Below are 23,860 nucleotides of genomic sequence, written 5' to 3' on the forward strand. Positions count from 1 at the left end.
GCCACCAAGGTGATAGTATTGCCCAAACTTTAATATCAGTTTACACACGGCTTTGTAAATCTTTATTACAAACACAGCAGGTTTAAAAAATAGACTAATAGAAAGACTTGCAAAGACAGAGGGTTGTATGGATAGGTTTGCATAGGTATCTATATAGATGGAGAGATCGAAAAGATTGCATAGGTAGATAGCTAGAGACTGTTGCATACATAGAGAAGGTTGCATAGATGTAGCCAGATAAAGAGAGACAGACAGGCCGGTAGATAGAGGAGTAAGCAGAGAGACAGGTTGATTTGGTAGACGGGCAGAAAAACAGAAAGACTGATAGAAAAAAAAAACAAGGAGATAGATAGGGGTGTAAAGATAGAGGTTATGTTATTAAAATGTATAAAGTTCAGATATACCCTAAGGTGTCTTGGAGCTAACTGCACTTCAACACTACCTGAATGCCTTTAATTTCTGAAAAGCCATGTTTTAAGCTCTTTCCTGAAGGTAAGTTGGGTAGGGATGGTTCTAATATGGGGAGGCAGTGTTCCAAAGTTTGGTTGTACCAGTGACAAAGTTTCTTCCACCCCAATTAGCTATCCTGAATCTGAGGCATATGACAGTTTCGGCACCCAAGGGGCACAATGGTCTACTAGGACTGTACCACTGAAAGATATTACTCAAACTCTGGCCTGCATTATGAATTGCCTTATGGACGATGTATAGCGCTTTGAATTTGATCTGACTTCTCAGCGGGAGCCAGGCAAACTTCTGTATTCCTGGGGAAATTTTATAGAATTTTGTCAATCCTAGTATCATTATATCCGCTGGGTTTTGTACCATCTGGAGTCTATTGGTATGCTTTTCCTGCATAGTCATGCCATTTCAATAGTCTAGTTTGGATAGTACTAGAGCGGTGAGAACTGTCTTTTTGGTATTTGCAGGAATGTAGGGTGTAACAGGACAACATCCGATACCTGTGCACTGTAGTTGAGGCTGCAATTAATTAGTACACCCAAGTTCATGGCTTTGGGTACTGGAATAGGGAGGTGGGGGAGGGGCTTAGCTCAGCCAACCACAAAGAGGTAGACTAAACCGGAGAAAGCTTGCCAAATGTTATCACCTCTTTTTTGCCTGAGTTAAGACATAAAATTGAAATAAATGGCACAGCTTCAATTAGTAATATAAAATGAAAATGTATCTATAAGCATGAGATGCATGAGCACTCAAAACAAACTAGAAGGCTTTACAAACAGAACAAACAGACTAAACTGGTTTACAAGTATAACTGTAGCCCTCCACTGACATGCATGCTAGCATCGCATACAGGAGGGCAGTTATAAATGCACATGATTTTACCCATACTAGAAAGAGGATAGCTTTATGAAGAAGAGGTTCAAAGGGACACAATCTAGCATTCTGTGAAATAGCAGCAGTCAGATAAACAAAGAACACTCCAAACAAATTTACGATAACATTAGCAAGAGACAGGAAAGGTCACATCAGGATCTAGACACAAAACACTTTACGAAAGAAATGTACTATTATTCATGTATTAATTGGCTGTACCCTTTTTTTTATCCAAGCAAAACATTAAGACCTATATTCTTAAATATTTTGCGTACTGTCTCGCCCTCTTGCAATTAATGTTCTTAAGAGTCTGAGCTTTCTTGATGATACTGTGGGTGTTGGGCATTGTTTATGACTGTTTAATTTTAACAAAAAGGTACAGGGTTATTTTAAAGTGGATGATCATAATTGTGGTGTTGATTTGTATTTGTTTGAAGGAGAAATGTCCCCAATTTATTTTTTAAACTAACTTAAACAAAAAGGCAACACTGAAGCAATAATAAAGTAAATATAAACACTGGCATTGAAGGGAACTATCTTGTACATGGATGTGCTACATGTGAAAGAGCAAAAAGCAGTCAAAGTGAAGATAGCCTGAAGTAGGCTGATCCACTGCCCCGCGCTGTAGTTGGTGGAAGCAGAATGTGAATGACAACAACAGACCAATGGATAAAGACGGGTAGTTGAAAGCGTCTTTTAAGTAGATTATACATGTAATTTTAGTAAAATCAAAAGGTCTCGGCCAACGCAAGATCTAAAAACATTCAAATAAAACTACATACATACATAGGTACACAGGTCGAGAAGCTTTGAATCAGCACTCTTCATCCACTGGTTTATTCAGCTGTCATTCACATTTTGCTTTCAACCACCACAGCATCCAGTATATGGCTCTGGGTCTATTCTCCCCAGCCCCATGATCTCTTGCATTGGGTGAAGGCAGGTCACATGTGCACATCCGCCTAAAAAGAAGTGCACCTCAGTTTAAGTGGCCCTTATCTTTGTGCCAATCAAAACTGAGATGCTTGACAATATGCAAAGGAAAACTATTGTCCAGGTGCTAGGTATACCAGTTGCTATTCATACAAATGATCTCTCTGGAAAGTGTGGCTTGGGTGTTGGCTGATCGCAGGAGTTTTGGAATCCTGCAATTATGGAAGAAATTCTTAAGGCCTACTGGCTCTGCCCAAGACCAGCAAAGACTCCTGGAGCAGTCATATTAACGCCTCGTTCGACAGAAATTATAAGAAATAGTTTACATGGTGCAATTCAGAACAAAACTGCGATGCTAGGTGAGAACCATTTTTTGTATTTTTCCTGATCTAAGCCCTGGCACACTAGTCCAAGAGTGTGAACCTAAGAAACAAATTGGTTGCAGAGGGGTTGACAGCATCTGTGGGATATTAGACGCTATTGAGTGAAAAGTTAGAGGGGGAAAAGTTTTTTTATCGCCAGTGTATTTGGCAAACCTTTTTGCGGTCCCGAGTTTAGACAGCCTTGTCTGTAGATTAAAACATGAGTCTTCCTCAAGGATACGGATGGAGGTATGGAATTCTATATTGGTGCGGAGATTTCATTTTCTTAATACTGTGGTCTATTTGTCTCTGCTGTCTCCTTATTCTTGGAATAAGTGAAAGCAGTCTCTTAGAGTGCACCAAGTTTTTACCTATTGGTCAGTGCTTATTCATTATTAGTGAGTATTTTACTTTACTTGTAATCTTTTTGATTGTTCCACTTTAGCTGTGACAGAAGGAAGACTGTTCTCTATCACAACCCTTCTTTCTTGATGTAGGAGGGTGGTTTGTGTATATTTCTATAAAGACTTTTAATCTGAACTGTGTCCTTAGACCAACTTTAGTTTCAGGAATATGTCAAATAAGGTGAATTTTGCTGCCAATTTTGTTTTAGCCATTTCTTATGTCTAATAGAGGTGTCTACTGATAAACCAGGACTGCAAAGCAGGACTTCAAAAACTTTGTTTTAAACTACCAAACCACTGGCCGGTTACCAAAGCATAACATGGGCAAGCACCTGATTTCTATGAAGCTCAGCTCAACAAATAAGTATCTTACGTGTTTACCTCGTATGATCAGGCAAAAACTCAAAGAAATAGAGAATAACAGATATTTCGACCAAGTTACCATAGTTACTACCCTCTTATGTTCAGGTCTGTAGCATAAACAGTCACACAAAACAAGTTAGCACATTACTACTGTTGCTGCCTCATTTTAAGAGGGGTTTTATGCAATATGAAAAACAACTTGAAAACCTTAACTTGAGAGAGTTCACAATTTGGTGCATTTAAAAACTGCGAAGTTCTAGACAAATGGTGATTTCTGAAATGTTTGTATGGGTCACATCATACCTATATATTCTCAGTATATTTTACACATACCCTAGCTGCAGTGGCTTCATGGATACAACGCAAAGCCCTAAGAATACAATCCAAAATCTTGGTATAATTTGCCACATTTGATAGTAACAAAACCTAAAGTCCCCAGACATGCAACATTCATGACACAAACAATGATGACCAAGATAGCACCGCAAAAGACCCCAGCGATCTCACAGATGAGCATAGTTACCTTATGCCCATATGCATTTGCATGGGCATGCCCATATGCATGGGCATGCCCACATGGAACGCTGAATAATTAAACGACAAAATGGGGTAAACCCAGTATCCCTATGAACCTGGGCAAGTAATCTGTATACACAACAATTGGTTCATTGGGAAACAAAAAATTACTTTTACTGTCTCACACTGTGTAGACATTTGAAACACAAAACAGAATCCAAAAACCATCAAAGTATTTATGTACTGTTTTATAAATTTCAGTCATTCATAAATACTGATTTCATAAGTAAATCACAGGGAAGGCTGTACAAGAAAGTGATTAGTGCAAAAGGTGACTAAAAGTGCTCAGTGCTTACGGCGCAAAAGTGAGAAAACTGTACAATTATTATATACAAGGAAGAAAAAATTAACGTGTGGTCTGTGCGTATCATACAATTATCAATCTGTACACCGTATTAATCAGTACTTGGTACATGATTTATATTTTATTCAAAGTTTTATATAGCGCGAACAAGATCCTTACAGATATCAGAGCGCTTCACAGAGACAGGGGTAGGGACAGCAGGAATGAACAGAGATAATGGGAGCAGTATAATAGTCACTAACATAATAGGATAACAGTAACGTACAGAAAACATATCAATATACAATCAGGTAAACAAGTAATATAAGACGGCACAAGTCATTGATCCCACTACAGAAGGGTTCAGGTAAACCTTGGATGTGTGGATGGCTTATACCAATTTCGTAGGATAGAGAGAACACTGGGTGGGGGCATCGGGAGGGTGATTCAATAAATCAAAGTGTATCATATATTGGTCGATAGTAAGAGAGCAGCGTAGTAATGTCACCATCAAGTAAGAGTATAGTGCCAAAGGACAAGGTGATCAGTGATACAAAGCGATGCAGAGTCTCTGATCCAGCACCTATAAAGTTCAGGAGATCTTGGCCAGAAGGCTGGTTTTCACCTCTTTCTTGAAGAGTGCAGTGGAGGAGATAAGCCTGGTTTCAGGAGGGAGCGCATTCCAGATCCTGGGTGCCATTCCTGAGAAGGAGCGTTTGTATGTTTTTTCTTTCCGGAATCTACGAGGTTTCAGGAGTAGATTTTTTGTACTTCTATTGGATCTCGAACCTCCTGATATAGACAACTTTTGAGCGAGGTAGTTGGGTGCATTGTGGTGCACGGCCGAGTGTGTCATAACTGCAATTTTTAGCTGTATTCTGGCTTCAAAAGGCAGCCATTTTAGAGACTTTAAGTCTGGGGATATATGCGAATGTTTTCTTGAGCCAGTAATGAGTCTCGCGGCAGTGTTCAGGGAGGCTCTTAGGGGTGCTGTTGTGGATAGCGGGAGTCCGCTGAGGGCCACAATTCCGTAGTCTATGCGAGGAATGACTAAAGCTTGTACAGCAGTTTGGAAGTCTTTGGCAGGGAGGAAGGGTTTAAGTTTCCTCAGTGTGTTGATTTGGAAATTAGCTCCTTTTGTGGCTTTGCTAACGTGCTGTTGCATGTTGAGCTTGGCGTCGAGTGTGATGCCTAGGGATTTCGCAGAATCCACGATGGTAGGTTGGACATTGAGTGCTGTTAGGTTATTGAGCCAGGTTTGGGTGGTGGAAATTTTCGCCGGGGGTGAGATGAGTAGGAACTCAGTTTTCAGAGCATTTAGTTTGAGGTGATTATCGGCCAACCAAGATTGAGTGTTACTAAGTGTGGAGTTCAGAAGTTTGATATCTTCCGGGGATTGTAGCTTTACGTAAAGTTGTGTGTCATCGGCGTACATATGGAATTGAACATTGGATGCTTGGAGCAAGGTGGCGAGCGGTTCCATGACGAGGTTGAACAGTGTGGGGGAGAGGGAGGATCCTTGTGGAACACCTAGATCTGCAGGCACAGGTGTAGATAGCACATTGTCGATCTTGAACTTCTGAGACCGGTTATGAAGGAAGGAAGAAAACCATTTGAGAACAGTTCCCGATAGACCCATTCTAGTGCTTAGCAGCTCCAGTAAGTTCTCATGTTTGACCGTGTCAAATGCTGAAGAGAGGTCAAGAAGGATGAGGAGGCAGGACTCATTGCGATCAAGGATTTGGAGGGCGTCATCAATTATGTGTGTCATAGCTGTTTCCGTGCTATGTTTCGCTCGGAAGCCTGATTGATGAGGGTTGAGGAGGTCAAATTGGTCAATGTGTTTTGTTAGTTGGAGTTGGACACACTTCTCCAGCAGTTTGGCCAGGGTGGGGATATTGGTGATAGGACGGTAATTGTTCAGGTCAGACGGGTCAGCTGTAGGTTTCTTCGAGTATAGGCGTGACTTGCCCCACCTTGAGGGAGTCTGGAATGAGACCTTGTTGAAGGGAGCTGTTGATGATTTTGGTCCAAAGAGGGAGGAGCAAGGGGATGAAGTCTTTTACAGCATTAGCAGGTAGGGGGTCTATGAGGTGATTAGAGGGCTTCAAGGTGCAGAGCAGTTTGTGTATTGCTTCTTCCGAGTAGGTGTCGAAGTACAGCCATGATGCCTTGTTTTTAGGTTGAGTGTTAGACATTCTGGTGTGGTTGGGGAATCGGCTTACATCCATGATGAGGTCATTTCTTATGTTGTCGGTCTTTAGCTTAAAGAAAGCAGAGAAGGCTTCACAGTGTGGGGTGTCGCTTGTTGTGCTGTTTGATTGTAAGGGTTGTGTCTTTGTTTGAGTCTTGATTAGTTCGAACAGCTTTCTTGGCCTGTTTTTTGCTTGGTCCAACTGGCGGCTAAAGAAGTCCGACTTTGTGCGCTTTATTTTCCTAAAGTAGGCATTTCTCTTGTTCTTAAGCGTTTTGAGATGCAGTGCTGAGGGGTCAGATCTCCAGGTACGCTCTGCCATTCGCATAGTACGCCTGTCGTCATTGAGTCTGCCGTCATACCAGGGGTTAGAAATTTTGGTGGAGACTCTCTTCAGTTGCAAAGGGGCGACTTCATTGACTATTGAATTCATAGAGTCAAGGTAGTGGTCGGTCAGTGATTGAACATCCGAGGCACCTGAAGGGGGAAGGAGGAGACTGCCGATGTGGGGAGGCAGGGTAGTGGGGTTAAGATTCTTCATGTCCCTTTTCCAGGTTTTGGATTTGGTGGGCTGAGCCGGGTTAGGTTTAATTTTTTCGTTGATAAAGAAGGTGATAATGTGGTGATCTGACCAGTCGCAGGGTTGGATCGCCTCCAGTTGGGTAGAGTCCTCTTTGGCGATGATGAGATCGAGTATCGAGCCTTTGTCGTGTGTTGGTCTATCGCATATTTGGGTGAGGTCAAGCGCATTAAGGAAAGTTTTGAGACTATTCACCACTGTGTCATTCTGATCGTTCCAGTGGAGATTAAAGTCACCCAGGTAGACTTGGGTGGTCTGCCGACCTGCATTGGATGTGATCGTGTCCATGAGTTGTTGGGTGAATATGAGGTTGTCACCAGGCGGGTGATAGATGAGATGTAAAGCACAAACTTGTTTGCCCTCGCTGGTGATATCGAGGCAGAGGAGTTCACAGGAAGTAAGGGAGGTGGAGGTGGCTTTAGTAACGGAGAGGTTGCTCCTAAAAATGCATGCAATTCCCCCGCCCGTCTTGCCAGGCCTGTCAAGTCTAATGATGTGATAATTGGGGGGGGACTAGTATGTCCATTATCGGGGTAGAGGCTTCAGTAAGCCACGTTTCAGTCAGAATGGCTAGGTCCAGATCCATTGCTGAGACGAGATCAGCGATGTCGGAGGAGTGTCTCTGGGCCGATCTGCAATTGAGTAGGATGCATTTGAGTTTGGGAGTGAGAAGGGTGGTCGAGCCTTCTAGAGAGAGGGGGACTTTTCTGAGGTTGTTAGGGACGGAGCCTCTGTTGCTAAGGGTTGGGAGCCTCAGAGGATTTGTGAGAATTGTGGGTATAGGGATGTGTGTGTTGGATATGTGTTTTACCGGACCTGGGCCATAAGAGCGCAGGAGAGAGCATAGGTCGCGGTCCGACAGTGAGTTGAGGACACGACGGGGGCGGTGGGAGTTATTGCGAACGGGGGTAGTCGGCCAGCGCGGGGGTCGTTGGAGGCGAGGGTATGTAGGGAGGGTGCGTCGTTTGTAGGGTAGTGGGATGGTGGGAGGTAGACTGGGCTGTGAGAAGAGAAGGTCTTTGATTGCGTGGAGATCTTTTTTGACTTGTAGGAGATCCTCTTTGACTTGTTGGAGGGTGGATAAAGTCAGGTCAGGAGGTGGATTGGAGATGGGGTTGGTGGTGAGAGCCATTGGTGAATGGTTGAGTAGTGAGCTGGAAAGCGGGCAGGGTATCGAGGGGGGGGGATATGCTAGCGTTGTTGGAAGGTTCTACGGTGATAATGAGTGGGATGGCATTCGAAGTGTGGGCGGGTTTGTGGGCGAGGGATGTGGGTGAAGTAGGGGGAGGGTGGGAGGCATAGGTAGTGACGTCAGTGGGAGACGGTGCCGGTGAGTTGAAGAGTGAGTGAAGGCTGAAGCCAGTGGGGGTGGCAGGAAGGTAGTGGGGGCTGAGAATGGGAGGGGAGAGAGGGGGGGATGCTAAGGTAAGGGAGGCGGTATGTTCTGTGGGACTGGTTGGGAGGGTGGGGGTGTCGTGAGTGAGTGGGGAGGGAGCTGGGGAGGGAGAGGGATCTGCTGTGGGGGGGAGGGAAGAGGGGGGGGGATAAACTCCGGACGGTGGTGTGTTCAGAAGCGTTCGTGGGGGGTGTAGCGTGGGGGGAAGGGGGCATCGAGGAAGTGGGTGTATCGAGGATGTATGGGGGGGGAGTGTACTCACATGGGGACTGAGAGTGGGGGGGAACAAAGGGTGGGATTTGTCATTGTGCGTGCCGTTCTGGTGCTGATCTAGGTAGGAGGTGTTGTGGGTGGGAGTTGTTATGTCAGGGGAGAGAGGGATGGGAGAGGTATGAGTGGGGGTCAAGGGGGTAGTGTTAGAGGGGCGGCTAGTGTATGAGGGGGAGATATTTGTGTCTGCGCTTGGGGAGTGTGGGGCGGTAACAACAGGTGGGCGATTGACCAGGGTGCTGGGGGTAGAGGTGAGGTGCGTGTGGATCCGACGCTGAGCTATGTTAGAAGTGTTGTGGGTGGGGGCTGCGACGTCAGGGGTGATAGTGCTGGTGAAGTTCTGGGTGGAGGTCCGCCGCTTGGAGAGGTGCTCTTTGAACTTGGGGAACAGGTTGTCTAGTAGTTCCAGGTTCTTGTCCGTGGATTGAATTAGGACAATCCCGTTATTGTAGATAGTAATGGTGGTTCTGCCCGGGAAGAGTTGGGAAGGTGTGATAGAGAGGGTTAGGCCATGAGCTGTTTTCCTGGTGGTGGAGACGGTGAGTAGGGTTAGGAACGCTTTTCTCCATTGGGCTCTGCGTGAGGTGTGGAAGATGATGTCAATGTTCAGGGCTCCATTGCCCGGTGAGAAGTAGGTGTCTGCAAAGGGTGTTTCAGGGTGCGACCTCAAGAAGTTATGTTTAAAGCGCTTAGCGGCTTTTTTGGTGAGAGTGGAAGGGTAGTTGATTCTATATGTGTGCTTACCGATGAGATCCATGTTAGGATGGCTGTAACGTTGGGTGTGGGAGAAAGACGACAATAACACTGTCCGCCGTTGGTTACAGGGCACAGGAGTGACACTAGAGAGTGGCCAAAAGTAGCCAAAAATATAAGAGGTAGCAGTCGGTGCAATCCAGGAACAAACAGTGCGTAGGTGCAGCTTACACAATGTACAATATACGAGAGGTAGCAATCAGCTTACACCATGTACAATATATGAGAGGTAGCAACCGGTTAGGTGGGGCCAACTTGACACATCATAATGTAAGAGGTAGCAACGGTGTAGTCCAGGTGTAGAAAGTGGCTGGGTGCAGCTTACATGACTAAATGAAGTAAATGAGGTAGTAATCAGTGCATCATAGTGGTAAAGTGAGATGGAAGTAGCTTACAATAATGAACCAAATAAATGAGGTAGCGATCAATGAATGAAAGGGATAAAAGTGAGATAGGTGCAGCTTACAACATATACAGTATACCAATAGGGCTAAACTACTAATGAATTACTAGATCCAATATAGGTGCAAACAAATTACTGCAATAACAAGTATGGCACTAGTGTGCAGCCGGTAGAATATGAGGTAGCAATCAGTGCACTGTCGGTGAGGAAAAGTGAAAATGGGCGTAGGTTACATAAGGTGTAGAATACCAATAGTAATATAATACTGCAGTAAAAGGCAGATACTTAAGCACAACAAGAACACCAGGTTACATAAAGTGTAGAATACCAATAGTAATATAATACTGCAGTAAAAGGCAGACACTTAAGCACACAAAGATTTAAATACAGAGCTATGTAAAGTCTGTGGTACCGATAGTAAATAGTAGTCAGAGAGACTAGTCCATGATGGCCGCCAGAGAGAGAAAGAGTAGTCTAAAAATGGCCGCCAAGTAGGGATGATAAAATCATTAGTCCTCTTTTAGTTGTTGCTGTTTTCATAGCAGGGAGGAGCAGTTTCAGATTCTATTCTGGCTGGCTCAGGATCTTGCATGCCATGGGGAGTCTTATCTCAGTTTTGTTATCTTAAGTGGAGCTGCTGAGGGGCCTCGTGGGTTCAGGCGGTACAGGAGGGGATTAAGTGCTCAGTTTATGGCCCCGGCCATTTTGAACAAAAGATGTTTTTTTCAAAACGAAAACGAGTGGGGCAAAATAAGTAACTTATCCAGCAAAAACGAGTGGGGCACAGTAAATACCTTTATCAGCCTTCACTTCAGCATGCGTTCAGCAGACCCAGCCTCAGGGGCAAAAACGATCTTTTGCCAGCGTTTGCATATCCCGGTGGCAGTGGCGCCCAGATCGACAGGCTCACCTCCGAGCCGAAGGGGGCCGCCTCTGCTCCTGTGTATTACAACTGTGCAGCACATCCCAAAAAGAAACGTGAGCGCGCACTGTCAGAGGGATCGTGCAAACCAGGGCAAACCATTCCCAGGGCAAACCATTCCTCCTTGCCGGGCTCACCCCCAGAAGTTGGATGTTCGGCGTGTGAGAAACCGTGGCAGACCCCTCAGCCCTCTCCTCCACTCCTAGAACGACGGCGGCTGCAGGCGGAGGACGAGCTGCCAGGCACACAGCCCACCCGGCCGGGCAGGACGCGCCGAGCCCAGCCCGCAGTGATCAACCAGGCGGGGAAGCCCTCACTCGCCCGCGCCCCGCCAGTCCGCCACGTCCCATGCCTCCTCCGGCTCCACGACTTCCGGGCGCTCACCTCCCCTGGTGTCGTCGCAGTGAGGCGCAGGAGTCAGACCGGAGCAAGCAGCCAGGCGCAGAGCCCAGCGGATGAGACAGGGTGCACAGCTCCCAACAGGACAACGGAGGTCCCAGCAGCAACCACCGGCGGGCAGCACCACTCCGCAACGACGTGTCCGTCGCACTCCAGGCGCCCAGCAACGGTCCAGGTCCACTTCAGCGACGTCCCGCAGGCAACCACCGACCTCGCCAGGCACACCAGCCGTCCACAGTCGGCTCCGGCAGCAGGCATCCACCAGTTGGTCAGCGGGGAGCCCAAGGTCCGAGGAGGAAGGCGGGAGTGTCTCGGTCACAGTCCTCAGTCAGATCGGGGATCCTAGGCAGGCTTCATCCAGCAGGTAAGGAAATCCAGTTACTTGTTGTAATCCTGTTACTTGTAGCTCCAGTTACTTTAGCGTTGCTCCAGACGGTGCAGCTCGGAGCTAATGGGGATAAAAACCAAAAAACTGGATCCCCAGCACAGGAGCTCTTACAGGGAGCTCCAATCCGGCAGCCATCTTACTTCCGGTAATCTTGGGCCATCTATTGGGCAAAACTGTCCCTTGCAGAATCCATTCTTAAACAAACCATCTTTTTAAATTCCCTAGGCTGTTTGCTGTCCCCCACAGTCCTGATGAAGACCCGTTGTTGACCACAAATGTTTGCTTGTTAAGGGTCGAAACGTCGACGAATAAGTGGATTACGTGCATAGATATCATGTACCAAGTACTGATTAATACGGTGTACAGATTGATAATTGTATGATACGCACAGACCACACGTTAATTTTTTTCTTCCTTGTATATAATAGTTGTACAGTTTTCTCACTTTTGCGCCGTAAGCACTGAGCACTTTTAGTCACCTTTTGCACTAATCACTTTCTTGTACAGCCTTCCTTGTGATTTACTTATGAAATCAGTATTTATGAATGACTGAAATTTATAAAACAGTACATAAATACTTTGATGGTTTTTGGATTCTGTTTTGTGTTTCAAATGTCTACACAGTGTATGAGACAGTAAAAGTAATTTTTTGTTTCCCAATGAACCAATTGTTGTGTATACAGAACACATGGAAAGCTGAGCAACAGTGAGTCTGTAGACAGCAGAGCTGGGACAGTACTGGAGACACGTCTTGTCTGTGCATGCCCCAGAGAGGATGTAACAGTTAACTGTAGAAGTGGGTTTCTCAAAGGTATGACTTGCTGAACTGCTGGATGATACACTGCCTGTATGGGGATGAAGAAGGACGGAGTCCTGCAGATTGAAGCAAGGATAGTCAAAAATGTATTGAGGATGAAAGGATCTGAATTTCATGTGCGATTGTTAGAAGTAGGTGCATAGTATCGAGGGTTCGAATGAAATCTGGTTAGGAATCAAGGTGAAGTCCTGCAGAGCTTGTGAGGATTCGGATGACTGGTGCAGAGAAGCAGTGGTATTGATTCCTGGGCAGTCGGTCCCTCGTTCATCAGCCTTCCCTTTATCTCACAGACTCATCTTTTATCTCAATGCTCTTTTTTGTTTCCAGCTCACTGGCCATTACCCATGATTTTCCTACTAATTTTATTTTAAGACTTAATTCGATCTAGTCAGATTAGGAAAGTAGACGAGCTGTGTGACAAGTCTTCAGATAATGGGACAGATAAACCTGTACAAGATTAGCTATACAGACAGGAACGTTCTGTCATACACATTTCAGAGGTCATAGGAGCAGAAACATTATTTGTTTTGATAACCAATGTACACGTTAGCTGTACGTGCATCGCCAAAAGATGTGTGAAAACTATTGAGAACTTGTATAACTCCCCAATCCATCCATTTATGGTTTTTCCATTCTGATGGTCTTATAATGATAAATCAGCAAATGCTCCATATAGAAGTTTTTACAAATATCCAAATCTTACCGTCCATTTTTTTCCTGTAGTTGGTCTTTCATTACTAAATACCATAAAGGCCTGCATTTCCTACTTTTTTGCCTGCTACATCATATTGGCCATCACTCACACTTCAATACTCTTTAAGCATGTGGGATGCACAAATTTGTTTGGTAAATGCTTCTTGGTGACTACAACTTTCTCCATTTGGAACAGACTCCAAGTTAATAATCACCCTGTAAGCATGCATCACGTCTTTGAGGAAATAAAAGGTAGAGGGAAAAAAACCAAAATCCAGCTAGCTTGCTCAACGATACATGACATGCTGCTTAGCAGGACCCAACCCCCCAAGTTAGAAAAGCCCAACCCCCAAATTGGAAAAGCCAAAGTTGATCTGGTGTTGGCTGCCAGCCATTTGGCTTGGTCAATTCTCATATTGTTTTGTCATGCTTTTTTTGTAAAACATTTTGAGTAGCTGCCGAACCCTCACGGATACAAAAAATTGACAAAAGCACATATTTGCATTATAATCCCTGGTACTAAAGGGAACTACTTTGTGACCATGTGCTTTCCTAAACAGCAAAATACCATCACTCACAGTGAAATTAGCCAATGACTAAAGATGACCAGCCCACTATCCCATGCTGTAATGAACAGAAGAAAACGAATGACAACAAAAGACCAATAGATGAGGAGGACTGCTAAAAGCTCATATAGGAATGTACATCATATATACGTAATTTTAATAAAATGAAAAGGTCTTGACTAACACCAAATCTAAAATACAGAGTCATGCTTCTACTATGACTCCAAACCAATTGTTCAAAATAAAATATTTGCATGGTATTATGGTCAGGAAATGAACTGAGGCAGCCCTTACCCGTTGTCTCTCCATAACAATAGACTGGGGTACAGAGTCATAACTCCCCTCCTGATAGGCAAATGTCTCCAAATCATCAAGCTGGGTTTTTAGTTGCACAATGAGCTCCCGCTGCGTCTCTCGCTGAACCTCAATCCGCTCTCTCTTCTCCCACTCGCTCTGAGAAGAATAAAATAGACAACGGTTATTAAGACAAGAATTGGTGTTGCAAACTATCATTTTGATATAACACTACAACTTTTCAAGTCACTGTCCTCATAAGCATTAGTTAGAGAGTCAATCTCAAGAACACAAGGTATTAGATAAAACATCCATATTTAACGAGAAGCAAACCAACCCGGCAGCAGTGAGATTAGTTGCTGAATAAAGATTCTGGTTTGGAATCTACTTATAAACTAATGCCATTAGGTATGCAGTTTCTCTTTGAAGACAACGACTGCAAGAAGACAGTGATTGTAGGGACACAACAGAGCAATTTTATACTGAGATCTGAATTATGGTCACAATTAAGGTTTCGACCTCTGGTGATGGATAGTGATCCATCAATCTTTACACATGCAAGAGGAAGCAACATAAACACCCTGATCCAACTCATTTTGGCACAAATTACATATTGAATGATGCAGGTTTGATGATACAGGCTAGACCTGTCAATTGTAAATAGCTGATTAGCTTCTATTGCAGCTTTAACTCTGTACTAGTCTACATTCTATAAGACAAAGTCCCCATTGTATTGTCAGCAAATTTGCTTCTATTATCACAATTCTTGGCCGGCTTAAAAAAAACATGAATCCAGCAACCTTCATTTACCTCTGCATCATAGTGATTCAGTGATCCAACAAAAGCAACAGATATGTTGTGACTGGACTGAGTAATGCACACAACCAACCTGCTTCCAAAACTAAGAACAAGTGAATTAAACCAAATGCACAATAAAAGCAAGAACTGATCCTGTAAACTTCCACTATTTAGGTTAGTCACATCTTTATTGAATTTCATCTTATTTTCTGATATTAAAGAACACACGGGCACTCATTCACTCACTTCTTCGGAAGAGTTAGTTTCCAATTACTGTAATGCCCCAAACCTGTAATAAGCAGAACTTCTGCCCTAGTTCTGCCCTATTTCATAAACATAAGCCAATTAGAGGACGTTGTGTCCAGAGAAACAAATGCTGGTTCCAATAGAGGTGGTCAGTAGCACAGATAAATCAAAGTATGACAACAAGAAATTATAGCACCTAATTGAAGTAAGTGTGCGCACGCCACAGCAGGGGTAACAATACAGTGGATTCAAAAACTGCTTGTCAAGTCAAACTACTGCTACCAGAAAAAGAAATGAGCACTTAAATATATATGCTTTGAGATGCAAAGAGACCCTAGCCAAAAAATCTGGGGTATACTGGACTGAGGTGGAGACTCTTTGAAAGTTTCTAGTAACAGCCCAAGTTCTTCTATGCCCCATCCTTTGACATTTGAGAAGGGTCTTCAAGTACAGAAAGCTTATCTATGTAATCTACATATAGCAGCATTTTGGTACAATAAAAATACATCACCTCCCCTGAATGACAAAGCATGGACTATTCAATGTACCTCAGTTTCCTATGACTTTCAATCACAGGCGCCCAAACAGAGAACCTGCTGTATTAACTGGAATATAAATCTGGACATTTCCTCAAATAGTGCCATTAGAAGGTTTGAACAACCACTCTGAGCTGCACCTGTTTCCACAGTGCTGTGCCTGGTTCACGTTTGGCATGGTTTAAATGAAAATGTGTATCTTATGGGGTATTCAGATTTTATAAACATCAAACATGATCTTATTTGCCATTGAACTTTTCTACAAACTCAGCCAGGACACAAAGTAAAAGTTTAGAATATAGCATACATATTCAGAGACCGAGATGGTGGTGACAATATTTAAGGCACACAAGGGTACTGGGAATATAATGCATACCAGCTTCAAAGGTGGTGAACTGTGATAACAAGAGTACATTAGGAAAGACTGAAATAGTCAGAAAAAGGGAGCTTATGTTACCACACCACTCACGTACACCGTAGGAATTTCACCTCGAGGAACATGGCCAGTTTTTGATACTGTATCCTCAAAGATAAAGTAAGGGTTGAATAGCTGAGGTAGTTAGGAAGATGACCAACAGGACACATGGTTTAAACTGAACGACCCATGAGCAAAGGGTCACGTAACTAAATGTGGATTTTGGAGACAATTTGGTGGGAAAAATTGGGTAATTCCAATTCCTACACGTACTTCACTAAGAGGAAAGCACTGTTCTTAAGAGCAACTAAAAGTACAGCACAAGACTAAGGATAACATTAAGAACCATAGGAAACAAAGAAGGCAAAAACACAACAAACATTCCAGCCAAAGAGGTAGGAACAAATCAGTAATTAATTAAGAAAAGGCAAAGGTGAAAGGTTTACAGGACTAGGACTATTTTATCAAAATGACCACAATGGCCATTTAAGGTTGCAGATGTTCAGAAATATAACTGCCAATTTTTGGTTAAAACCAGAAATTGATTACTCCATGCATAATAAACACAAGGTTATAGCCGACCATTCAATAGGAAATATTCCACAAGTAAGGACAGATGTGTCAAGAGACTCCCACCTTATCCCTATGGTGACTTACCAAATCCTCCTGTTGTAAAGCATGTAAAAAGGAGAAAACAAAATTCTCACTTGATGCAACTTTAAAACAAATTACCCAATCAGTGTTTTGCAAAACAGTCACAAATTTAAAAACATACAATTAATCAAACAAACCAAACAAGAGTTGGAACTTCATGCCTATATTAAATCAAGACTCTTACACAGCTTCCTGAACTACCTAAATACCCACCCAGTTTCTTCAGCGAATTTCAAGACCCGGTCTATAGGATTCAATGGACAGGGGGCCTTCCCTCAGTGTCATTTGCGAAATATGAGCAGATCCCATTCGATAGACTGGGTTTACCTGGTTTTAAATTTGATTGAGCTTTGTAGGTGATCCCAATAAAAAGACTGGCTCTTCTGTGAGAAAGCACGATTCAGTGGCGAGACTGGAGCTTATCCTCCTGGAGAGTTCCAGTCCGGACTATATTCTATATGGTTCAAAATTCCCCACACACTGCCAATGATCACTAGAGGAACTATACTATGTTAGCAGGACGCCCTAAAAAACTCCAGTTGGCTGGGAAGGCCAACCAAAGAAATTTCTCTACGGTATGGGCGTGGCTCCCTCTAAATGAGGAAGCGGGCGACTTCCGGCAATGAGATTTAACAAGTATACCAAGACTAGGGACATATGGATGTCAAAGCACATGAAACCTTTGAGCAGCTTTCAGGTGAATTCTTGTTGCACAAAAAAGCAATGTTTAGAAGAAACCTGCAGGTGCGTCCCGCCTTCGAATTCTACTGAGATAAGTTAAAGATCCTTCCAGACTTTAACCACCGGACCTGAACTGAATATGGAAAACATCTACAAGAATGACATTTCCAGCATATATCAATCATTAGTCATTAACTCGCCAGAACTTCCTGGGATAACAGCAGGAAATATGAGAGTAAGACAAATGGATGGAGGCAAAGATGGCTTCCTGGGTGTTAGCATTCACTTCCTCCTCCTGTTAATTCAACTTAAATATTTTCATAGGGCCTACTTCCAGCCAGTGCGAATCTGGAAGATGAGGAGGATTCAGTCCCCAAACTGACACAGGAGTTCTGTCCCACAGTACATACCTACACTCAATACAGAGCTGCTGTTATTGTCCATAACTGGGAACAAGTGCTTCCGACGATGGGTAAAGTCTTGAGACATTTAATCACTATGGACCACAAGCTGGCAGTGTTCGGCATAATGGAAGGTAAATAATGCCCATATAGGCCAAACTACATCTGTAAATGGGCTTCTTAATAGCCGAACGAGACACCTCTTGCCACCGGCGAAGTGGTGGGCTTCCCAGTTCTTTTTGATGAATAAGCAAGGCACAGGAATTCCTGTGCCACAGCAGAAGAGGCCACCTACAAGGCAAGTGGTTGTGCATAGAAATATAATAGGATGAAGAGGACAATGGGAGGACTACTCGCCCAAGTTCTAAAGTGGATTCCTTTTATAGCAAGTAGTGGAAGAATATTCACCCAAACGTTAAGTGTTATATTAATGATCTATGCCTGTGAAGATGTAATGTTCATACTGTAAAGTGAAAAACACATCACTAGAGCACTATATAGATACAAAGACATCAATATGTGTACTTCGGGTCCAAGCTGTTCTTTATCCCTTACCTATAGGATGGTCGTTCTGAATATGTGCTTTGAGCTACCATAGGCACTATTGGACAATACTACTGAGGACTTGTGTGTAAGCAGTGGCCCCCTCACATAAATTGTGGTACTAGGGACCTCTGGGTCTCCAGTGGGCAGGGCCTTCTAGGTTTAGAGGGATCGGGTATTGTGGGGTCTTACGCTACAGCACGGAACTGCTCGATGTAATGATGCATTGGTTGTTGCCGTACACCAGCGACTAAGGGCCAGTCAGATATACACTGGCTTACACTGTATCATGCATGCTGCCTTTCAATTGTTTCTTTTTGAGAATCCACAGCACAGGAGCATGGTTACTCATCCGGATTTGTTGTTCGGTTTCCTTCCCCCCAAATAGGAATCTCTCTTCCCTGCTATACAGTAAGTGTGCCAGACTGTGCACAATCCCAACACTAGGAACACCTTATGTAAGTGCAGAATTACTCAAGACTTGCTCTCTATCTAAAGCCCATGTCCAGAGGAGTAACAACAGTTTTTCCTCAGATGAATTGTTCTTGTTTATGGTTTAGTTTCCTTCAACTTAGTTTCAGTTTAGTTTAGAGAGGCAACTGGAAGAATTTACCATAATGACAGCAAGTCATTCAGAACTTTAAGAGATTGTTAAGGTTATTATACATATAGGAATTGAACAACTCTTACGTGAAGCGTTTATCTCTACATTCGATCTTTGATGTTGATGATACATTGTCTTCTGGGCATTCTTCGCAGATCAAAGCCCTCAATGTGCAATATCTCTAAACCTTATGGGCCTCCCCGCATGAAACAGACTAGGATGCAAACACTTATGTATTCAGAATAGGGGAAATTTGCTATTGGCTGGAAGGGCAGGTAGTTGTTACTGTCTCGCATTACAAATCTGATAAACGAGAGCATAAACGTGTAATGTTCAGCAGCAATAACTCATTTATGTAGGCAATTATACATTATTGACCATTGCCACATAGGTCATTTACCAGCTGTTATTTATAGTTTGTTTTCTGTTGCAATCAATATCCTTTCTGTATTCCTTGCTAGCTCGTACGAAAATACAAGGAACTAGCAAGCATGAATAATCCAAATGTCGATGCCCAAACTATTGCACACATTTTGCACTAGGTGGAGGGAGTTAATTTGAAAACTCCTTAAATAACAGCTACGTCTCTATGACCCACTAAACAAACTGCAGGAGCAACTTCTACTTTTAACTTAGCTGGCCATGAAAGGAATTGAGACCCATTCGAAATCGCCCTGTTCAGGAAGGATAACAATCCAAAAAGCTTCCTACACTGCAAAGGGCAATAGACTTGTCACATCCATCAATGTCCTGTGCCAATGCAGAGACTGCACGAGCATCAGTTTAGCTGAACATACAAAGGATGTAATATTAAGATATTCTTTCAGTTACTTACATTCTGGGACACAAAACAATTTCCAAAGTTGAGCTGAAACATTTTTTTAAAAATGGGCCAATTTAGATCTCGGATGACAGTACTGCAGAACCCAAGCACACCTCTTTTACCGCATTTATTTAAAAAGAAACATAAAACATTTAAACAACCAAAATCTAGCCAACAAGCTTAGTGGTAGAGAGTAAAAATGACTAAACAAGCATTAGCAAAGCAGTAAGTCTCGCCTTTGGGATCTACTGGCTTTGCCAACGCCATTTAATTTCTATGAATAGCATTGGCAAGGCAGTGTGCTGCGCGGCCAGAAAAACAAAAAGGCACGACGAAGTGGTTGCGTCATTTTGAAGGTGATTGCATGCATGATGATGTGTGAGCATTAGCCATTAAGCATACATTCTTGCAAAATGACGTGAGCACATTTTTTAAATTTACCAATCCAAGTTCAATCTGTAAGATAAACACAAATTAAAAAGAAGCAGCACAAAACAGTTTAAACAAGCATTTACAATGCAATAGGTCTCGCATTAGGAAAGTGTGAGCTATTGGTATTGTAAATGACAATTTTTTTAAATATGTGTTGGCTTTGAAAATATATAAATTAATAGCATTGTTATTCACCAAGCCAATAACTTACACTTTCCTAATGCGAGTCCTATTGGCTATTGCAATGCTTGTTGGTAGCAAGCAAGGACAGTGCTGTTGAGGTGCTGAGTGATGTGGTGGTGTCCCCGAGTGATGTGGTGGTGTCCCCGAGTGATGTGGTGGTGTCCCCGAGTGGTGGTGTCCCCGAGTGATGTGGTGGTGTCCCCGAGTGGTGGTGTCCCCGAGTGATGTGGTGGTGTCCCCGAGTGATGTGGTGGTGTCCCCGAGTGATGTGGTGGTGTCCCCGAGTGATGTGGTGGTGCCCCCGAGTGGTGTCCCTGAGTGAGGGTGAGTGAGTGAGGGTGAGTGAGTGAGGGTGAGTGAGTGAGGGTGAGTGAGTGAGGGTGAGTGAGTGAGGGTGAGTGAGTGAGGGTGAGTGAGTGAGGGTGAGTGAGTGAGGGTGAGTGAGGGTGAGTGAGGGTGAGTGAGGGTGAGTGAGTGAGGGTGAGTGAGTGAGGGTGAGTGAGTGAGTGAGGGTGAGTGAGTGAGGGTGAGTGAGTGAGTGAGGGTGAGTGAGTGAGTGAGTGTGAGTGAGTGAGGGTGAGTGAGTGAGGGTGAGTGAGTGAGTGAGGGTGAGTGAGGGAGGGTGAGTGAGGGTGAGTGAGTGAGTGAGGGTGAGTGAGTGAGGGTGAGTGAGTGAGGGTGAGTGAGTGAGGGTGAGTGAGTGAGGGTGAGTGAGTGAGGGTGAGTGAGTGAGGGTGAGTGAGTGAGGGTGAGTGAGGGTGAGTGAGTGAGGGTGAGGGTGAGTGAGTGAGGGTGAGTGAGTGAGTGAGGGTGAGTGAGTGAGGGTGAGTGAGTGAGGGTGAGTGAGTGAGGGTGAGTGAGTGAGGGTGAGTGAGTGAGGGTGAGTGAGTGAGTGAGGGTGAGTGAGTGAGGGTGAGTGAGTGAGTGAGGGTGAGTGAGGGTGAGTGAGGGTGAGTGAGTGAGGGTGAGTGAGGGTGAGTGAGTGAGGGTGAGTGAGTGAGTGAGGGTGAGTGAGTGAGTGAGGGTGAGTGAGGGTGAGTGAGTGAGTGAGTGAGTGAGTGAGGGTGAGTGAGTGAGGGTGAGTGAGTGAGGGGTGAGTGAGTGGGTGAGGGTGAGTGAGAGGTGAGTGAGGGTGAGTTGAGGGTGAGTGGGTGGGTGAGTGAGTGAGGGTGAGTGAGTGAGGGTGAGTGAGTGAGGGTGAGTGGAGTGAGGGTGAGTGAGTGAGTGAGTGAGGAGTGATGGAGTGGTGAGTGAGGGTGAGTGAGTGAGGGTGAGTGGAGTGAGGGTGAGTGAGTGAGGGTGAGTGAGGTGAGGTGAGGTGGTGAGTGAGGGTGAGTGAGTGAGGTGAGTGAGTGAGGGGAGTGAGTGAGGGTGAGTGAGTGAGGGTGAGTGGAGTGAGGTGGGTGAGTGAGGTGTGAGTGAGTGAGGTGGTGAGGAGGGGTGAGTGAGGGTGAGGTGAGTGGGTGGGTGAGTGAGTGAGGTGAGTGAGTGAGTGTGAGTGAGGGTGAGTGAGTGTGTGTGTGGGGTGTGGGTGAGTGAGGTGAGTGAGGTGAGGGGTGAGTGAGGGTGAGTGAGTGAGGTGAGTGAGGTGAGTGAGTGAGTGAGTGAGTGAGTGAGGGTGAGTGAGTGAGTGGGGTGAGTGAGGGTGAGTGGTGAGTGGGGTGAGTGTGGGTGTGTGGGTGTGGTGAGGGTGGGTGAGTGGGTGGTGAGGGTGGTGAGTGAGGGTGGTGGGGTGAGTGAGTGGGGTGTGGTGGTGAGTGAGGGTGAGTGAGTGGTGAGAGAGTGAGGGTGAGTGGTGAGGTGAGTGAGTGAGGGTGAGTGGGTGAGTGAGGGTGAGTGAGAGTGGGTGAGGGTGAGTGGGGGTGAGTGAGTGAGGGTGAGTGAGTGAGGGTGAGTGAGTGAGGGTGAGTGAGTGAGGGTGAGTGGTGAGGGTGAGTGAGGTGAGGGTGAGTGGGTGAGGGTGAGTGAGTGGGGGTGAGTGAGGGTGAGTGAGTGAGGGTGAGTGAGGGGGTGAGTGAGTGAGGGTGAGTGGAGTGGAGGTGAGTGTGGTGAGTGGGTGAGGGGTGAGTGGGTGAGTGAGGTGAGGGTGGTGGGTGAGGTGAGTGAGGGTGAGTGGTGAGGGTGAGTGAGGTGAGGGTGAGTGAGGGTGAGTGAGTGAGGGTGAGTGAGTGAGGGTGAGTGAGTGAGGGTGAGTGAGTGAGGGTGAGTGAGTGAGTGTGAGTGAGTGAGGGTGAGTGAGTGAGTGTGAGTGAGTGAGGGTGAGTGAGTGAGGGTGAGTGAGTGAGGGTGAGTGAGTGAGGGTGAGTGGGTGAGGGTGAGTGGGTGAGGGTGAGTGGGTGAGTGGGTGAGGGTGAGTGGGTGAGTGAGTGAGGGTGAGTGGGTGAGTGAGTGAGGGTGAGTGGGTGAGGGTGAGTGAGGGTGAGTGAGTGAGGGTGAGTGAGGGTGAGTGAGGGTGAGTGAGGGTGAGTGAGGGTGAGTGAGGGTGAGTGAGGGTGAGTGAGGGTGAGTGAGTGAGGGTGAGTGAGGGTGAGTGAGTGAGGGTGAGTGAGTGAGGGTGAGTGAGTGAGGTGAGTGAGTGAGGGTGAGTGAGTGAGGGTGAGTGAGTGAGGGTGAGTGAGTGAGTGAGGGTGAGTGAGGGTGAGTGAGGGTGAGTGAGTGAGTGAGGGTGAGTGAGTGAGTGAGGGTGAGTGGGTGAGTGAGTGAGTGAGTGAGGGTGAGTGGGTGAGTGAGTGAGTGAGGGTGAGTGAGAGTGAGGGTGAGTGAGTGAGTGAGGTGAGTGAGTGAGTGAGTGAGGGTGAGTGAGTGAGGGTGAGTGAGTGAGTGAGGGTGAGTGAGTGAGTGAGGGTGAGTGAGGGTGAGTGGGTGAGTGAGTGAGGGTGAGTGAGTGAGGGTGAGTGAGTGAGTGAGGGTGAGTGAGTGAGTGTGAGTGAGGTGAGTGAGTGAGGGTGAGTGAGTGAGGAGTGAGTAGAGGGTGAGTGAGGGTGAGTGAGGGTGAGTGAGGTGAGTGAGGGTGAGTGAGGGTGAGTGAGGGTGAGTGAGGGTGTGTGAGGGTGAGTGGGGTGTTGTGAGGGTGAGTGAGGTGAGGGTGAGTGAGGTGAGTGAGTGAGGGTGAGTGAGTGAGTGAGGGTGAGTGAGTGAGGGTGAGTGAGTGAGGGTGAGTGAGTGAGGGTGAGTGAGTGAGGGTGAGTGAGTGAGGTGAGTGAGTGAGGGTGAGTGAGGGTGAGTGAGGGTGAGTGAGGGTGAGTGAGGGTGAGTGAGGGTGAGTGAGGGTGAGTGAGGGTGAGTGAGGTGAGTGAGGGTGAGTGAGGGTGAGTGAGGTGAGTGAGGGTGAGTGAGGGTGAGTGAGTGAGGGTGGTGAGTGAGTGAGTGAGTGGTGAGTGAGGTGAGTGAGGGTGAGTGAGGGGGAGGTGTGAGGGTGAGTGAGGTGAGTGAGGTGAGTGAGGGAGTGAGTGAGGGTGAGTGAGTGAGTGAGGGTGAGTGAGTGAGTGTGAGTGAGTGAGGGTGAGTGAGGAGGGTGAGGGTGGGTGAGGGTGGGTGAGAGGGTGGGTGAGGGTGGGTGAGGGTGAGTGAGGGTGAGGGTGAGGGTGAGGTGAGGGTGAGTGTGAGTGAGGGT

The 23,860-nt window shown here is 45.6% G+C and overlaps 1 protein-coding gene across 1 annotated transcript in view; it reads right to left on the bottom strand.

The window, feature by feature from the left end:
- Positions 1-23,860, bottom strand: part of RUNDC1 (RUN domain containing 1) — a 142,249-nt gene that overhangs the window by 54,648 nt on the left and 63,741 nt on the right. The window contains exon 2 of the mRNA XM_078645327.1: positions 13,932-14,090. Within this exon, the coding sequence (XP_078501453.1) occupies positions 13,932-14,090 (159 nt within the window). The remainder of the gene's footprint in view (positions 1-13,931; positions 14,091-23,860) is intronic.

Source organism: Lissotriton helveticus, chromosome 5_1 (assembly GCF_964261635.1).
Source record: "Lissotriton helveticus chromosome 5_1, aLisHel1.1, whole genome shotgun sequence".
Lineage (NCBI taxonomy): Eukaryota > Metazoa > Chordata > Amphibia > Caudata > Salamandridae > Lissotriton > Lissotriton helveticus.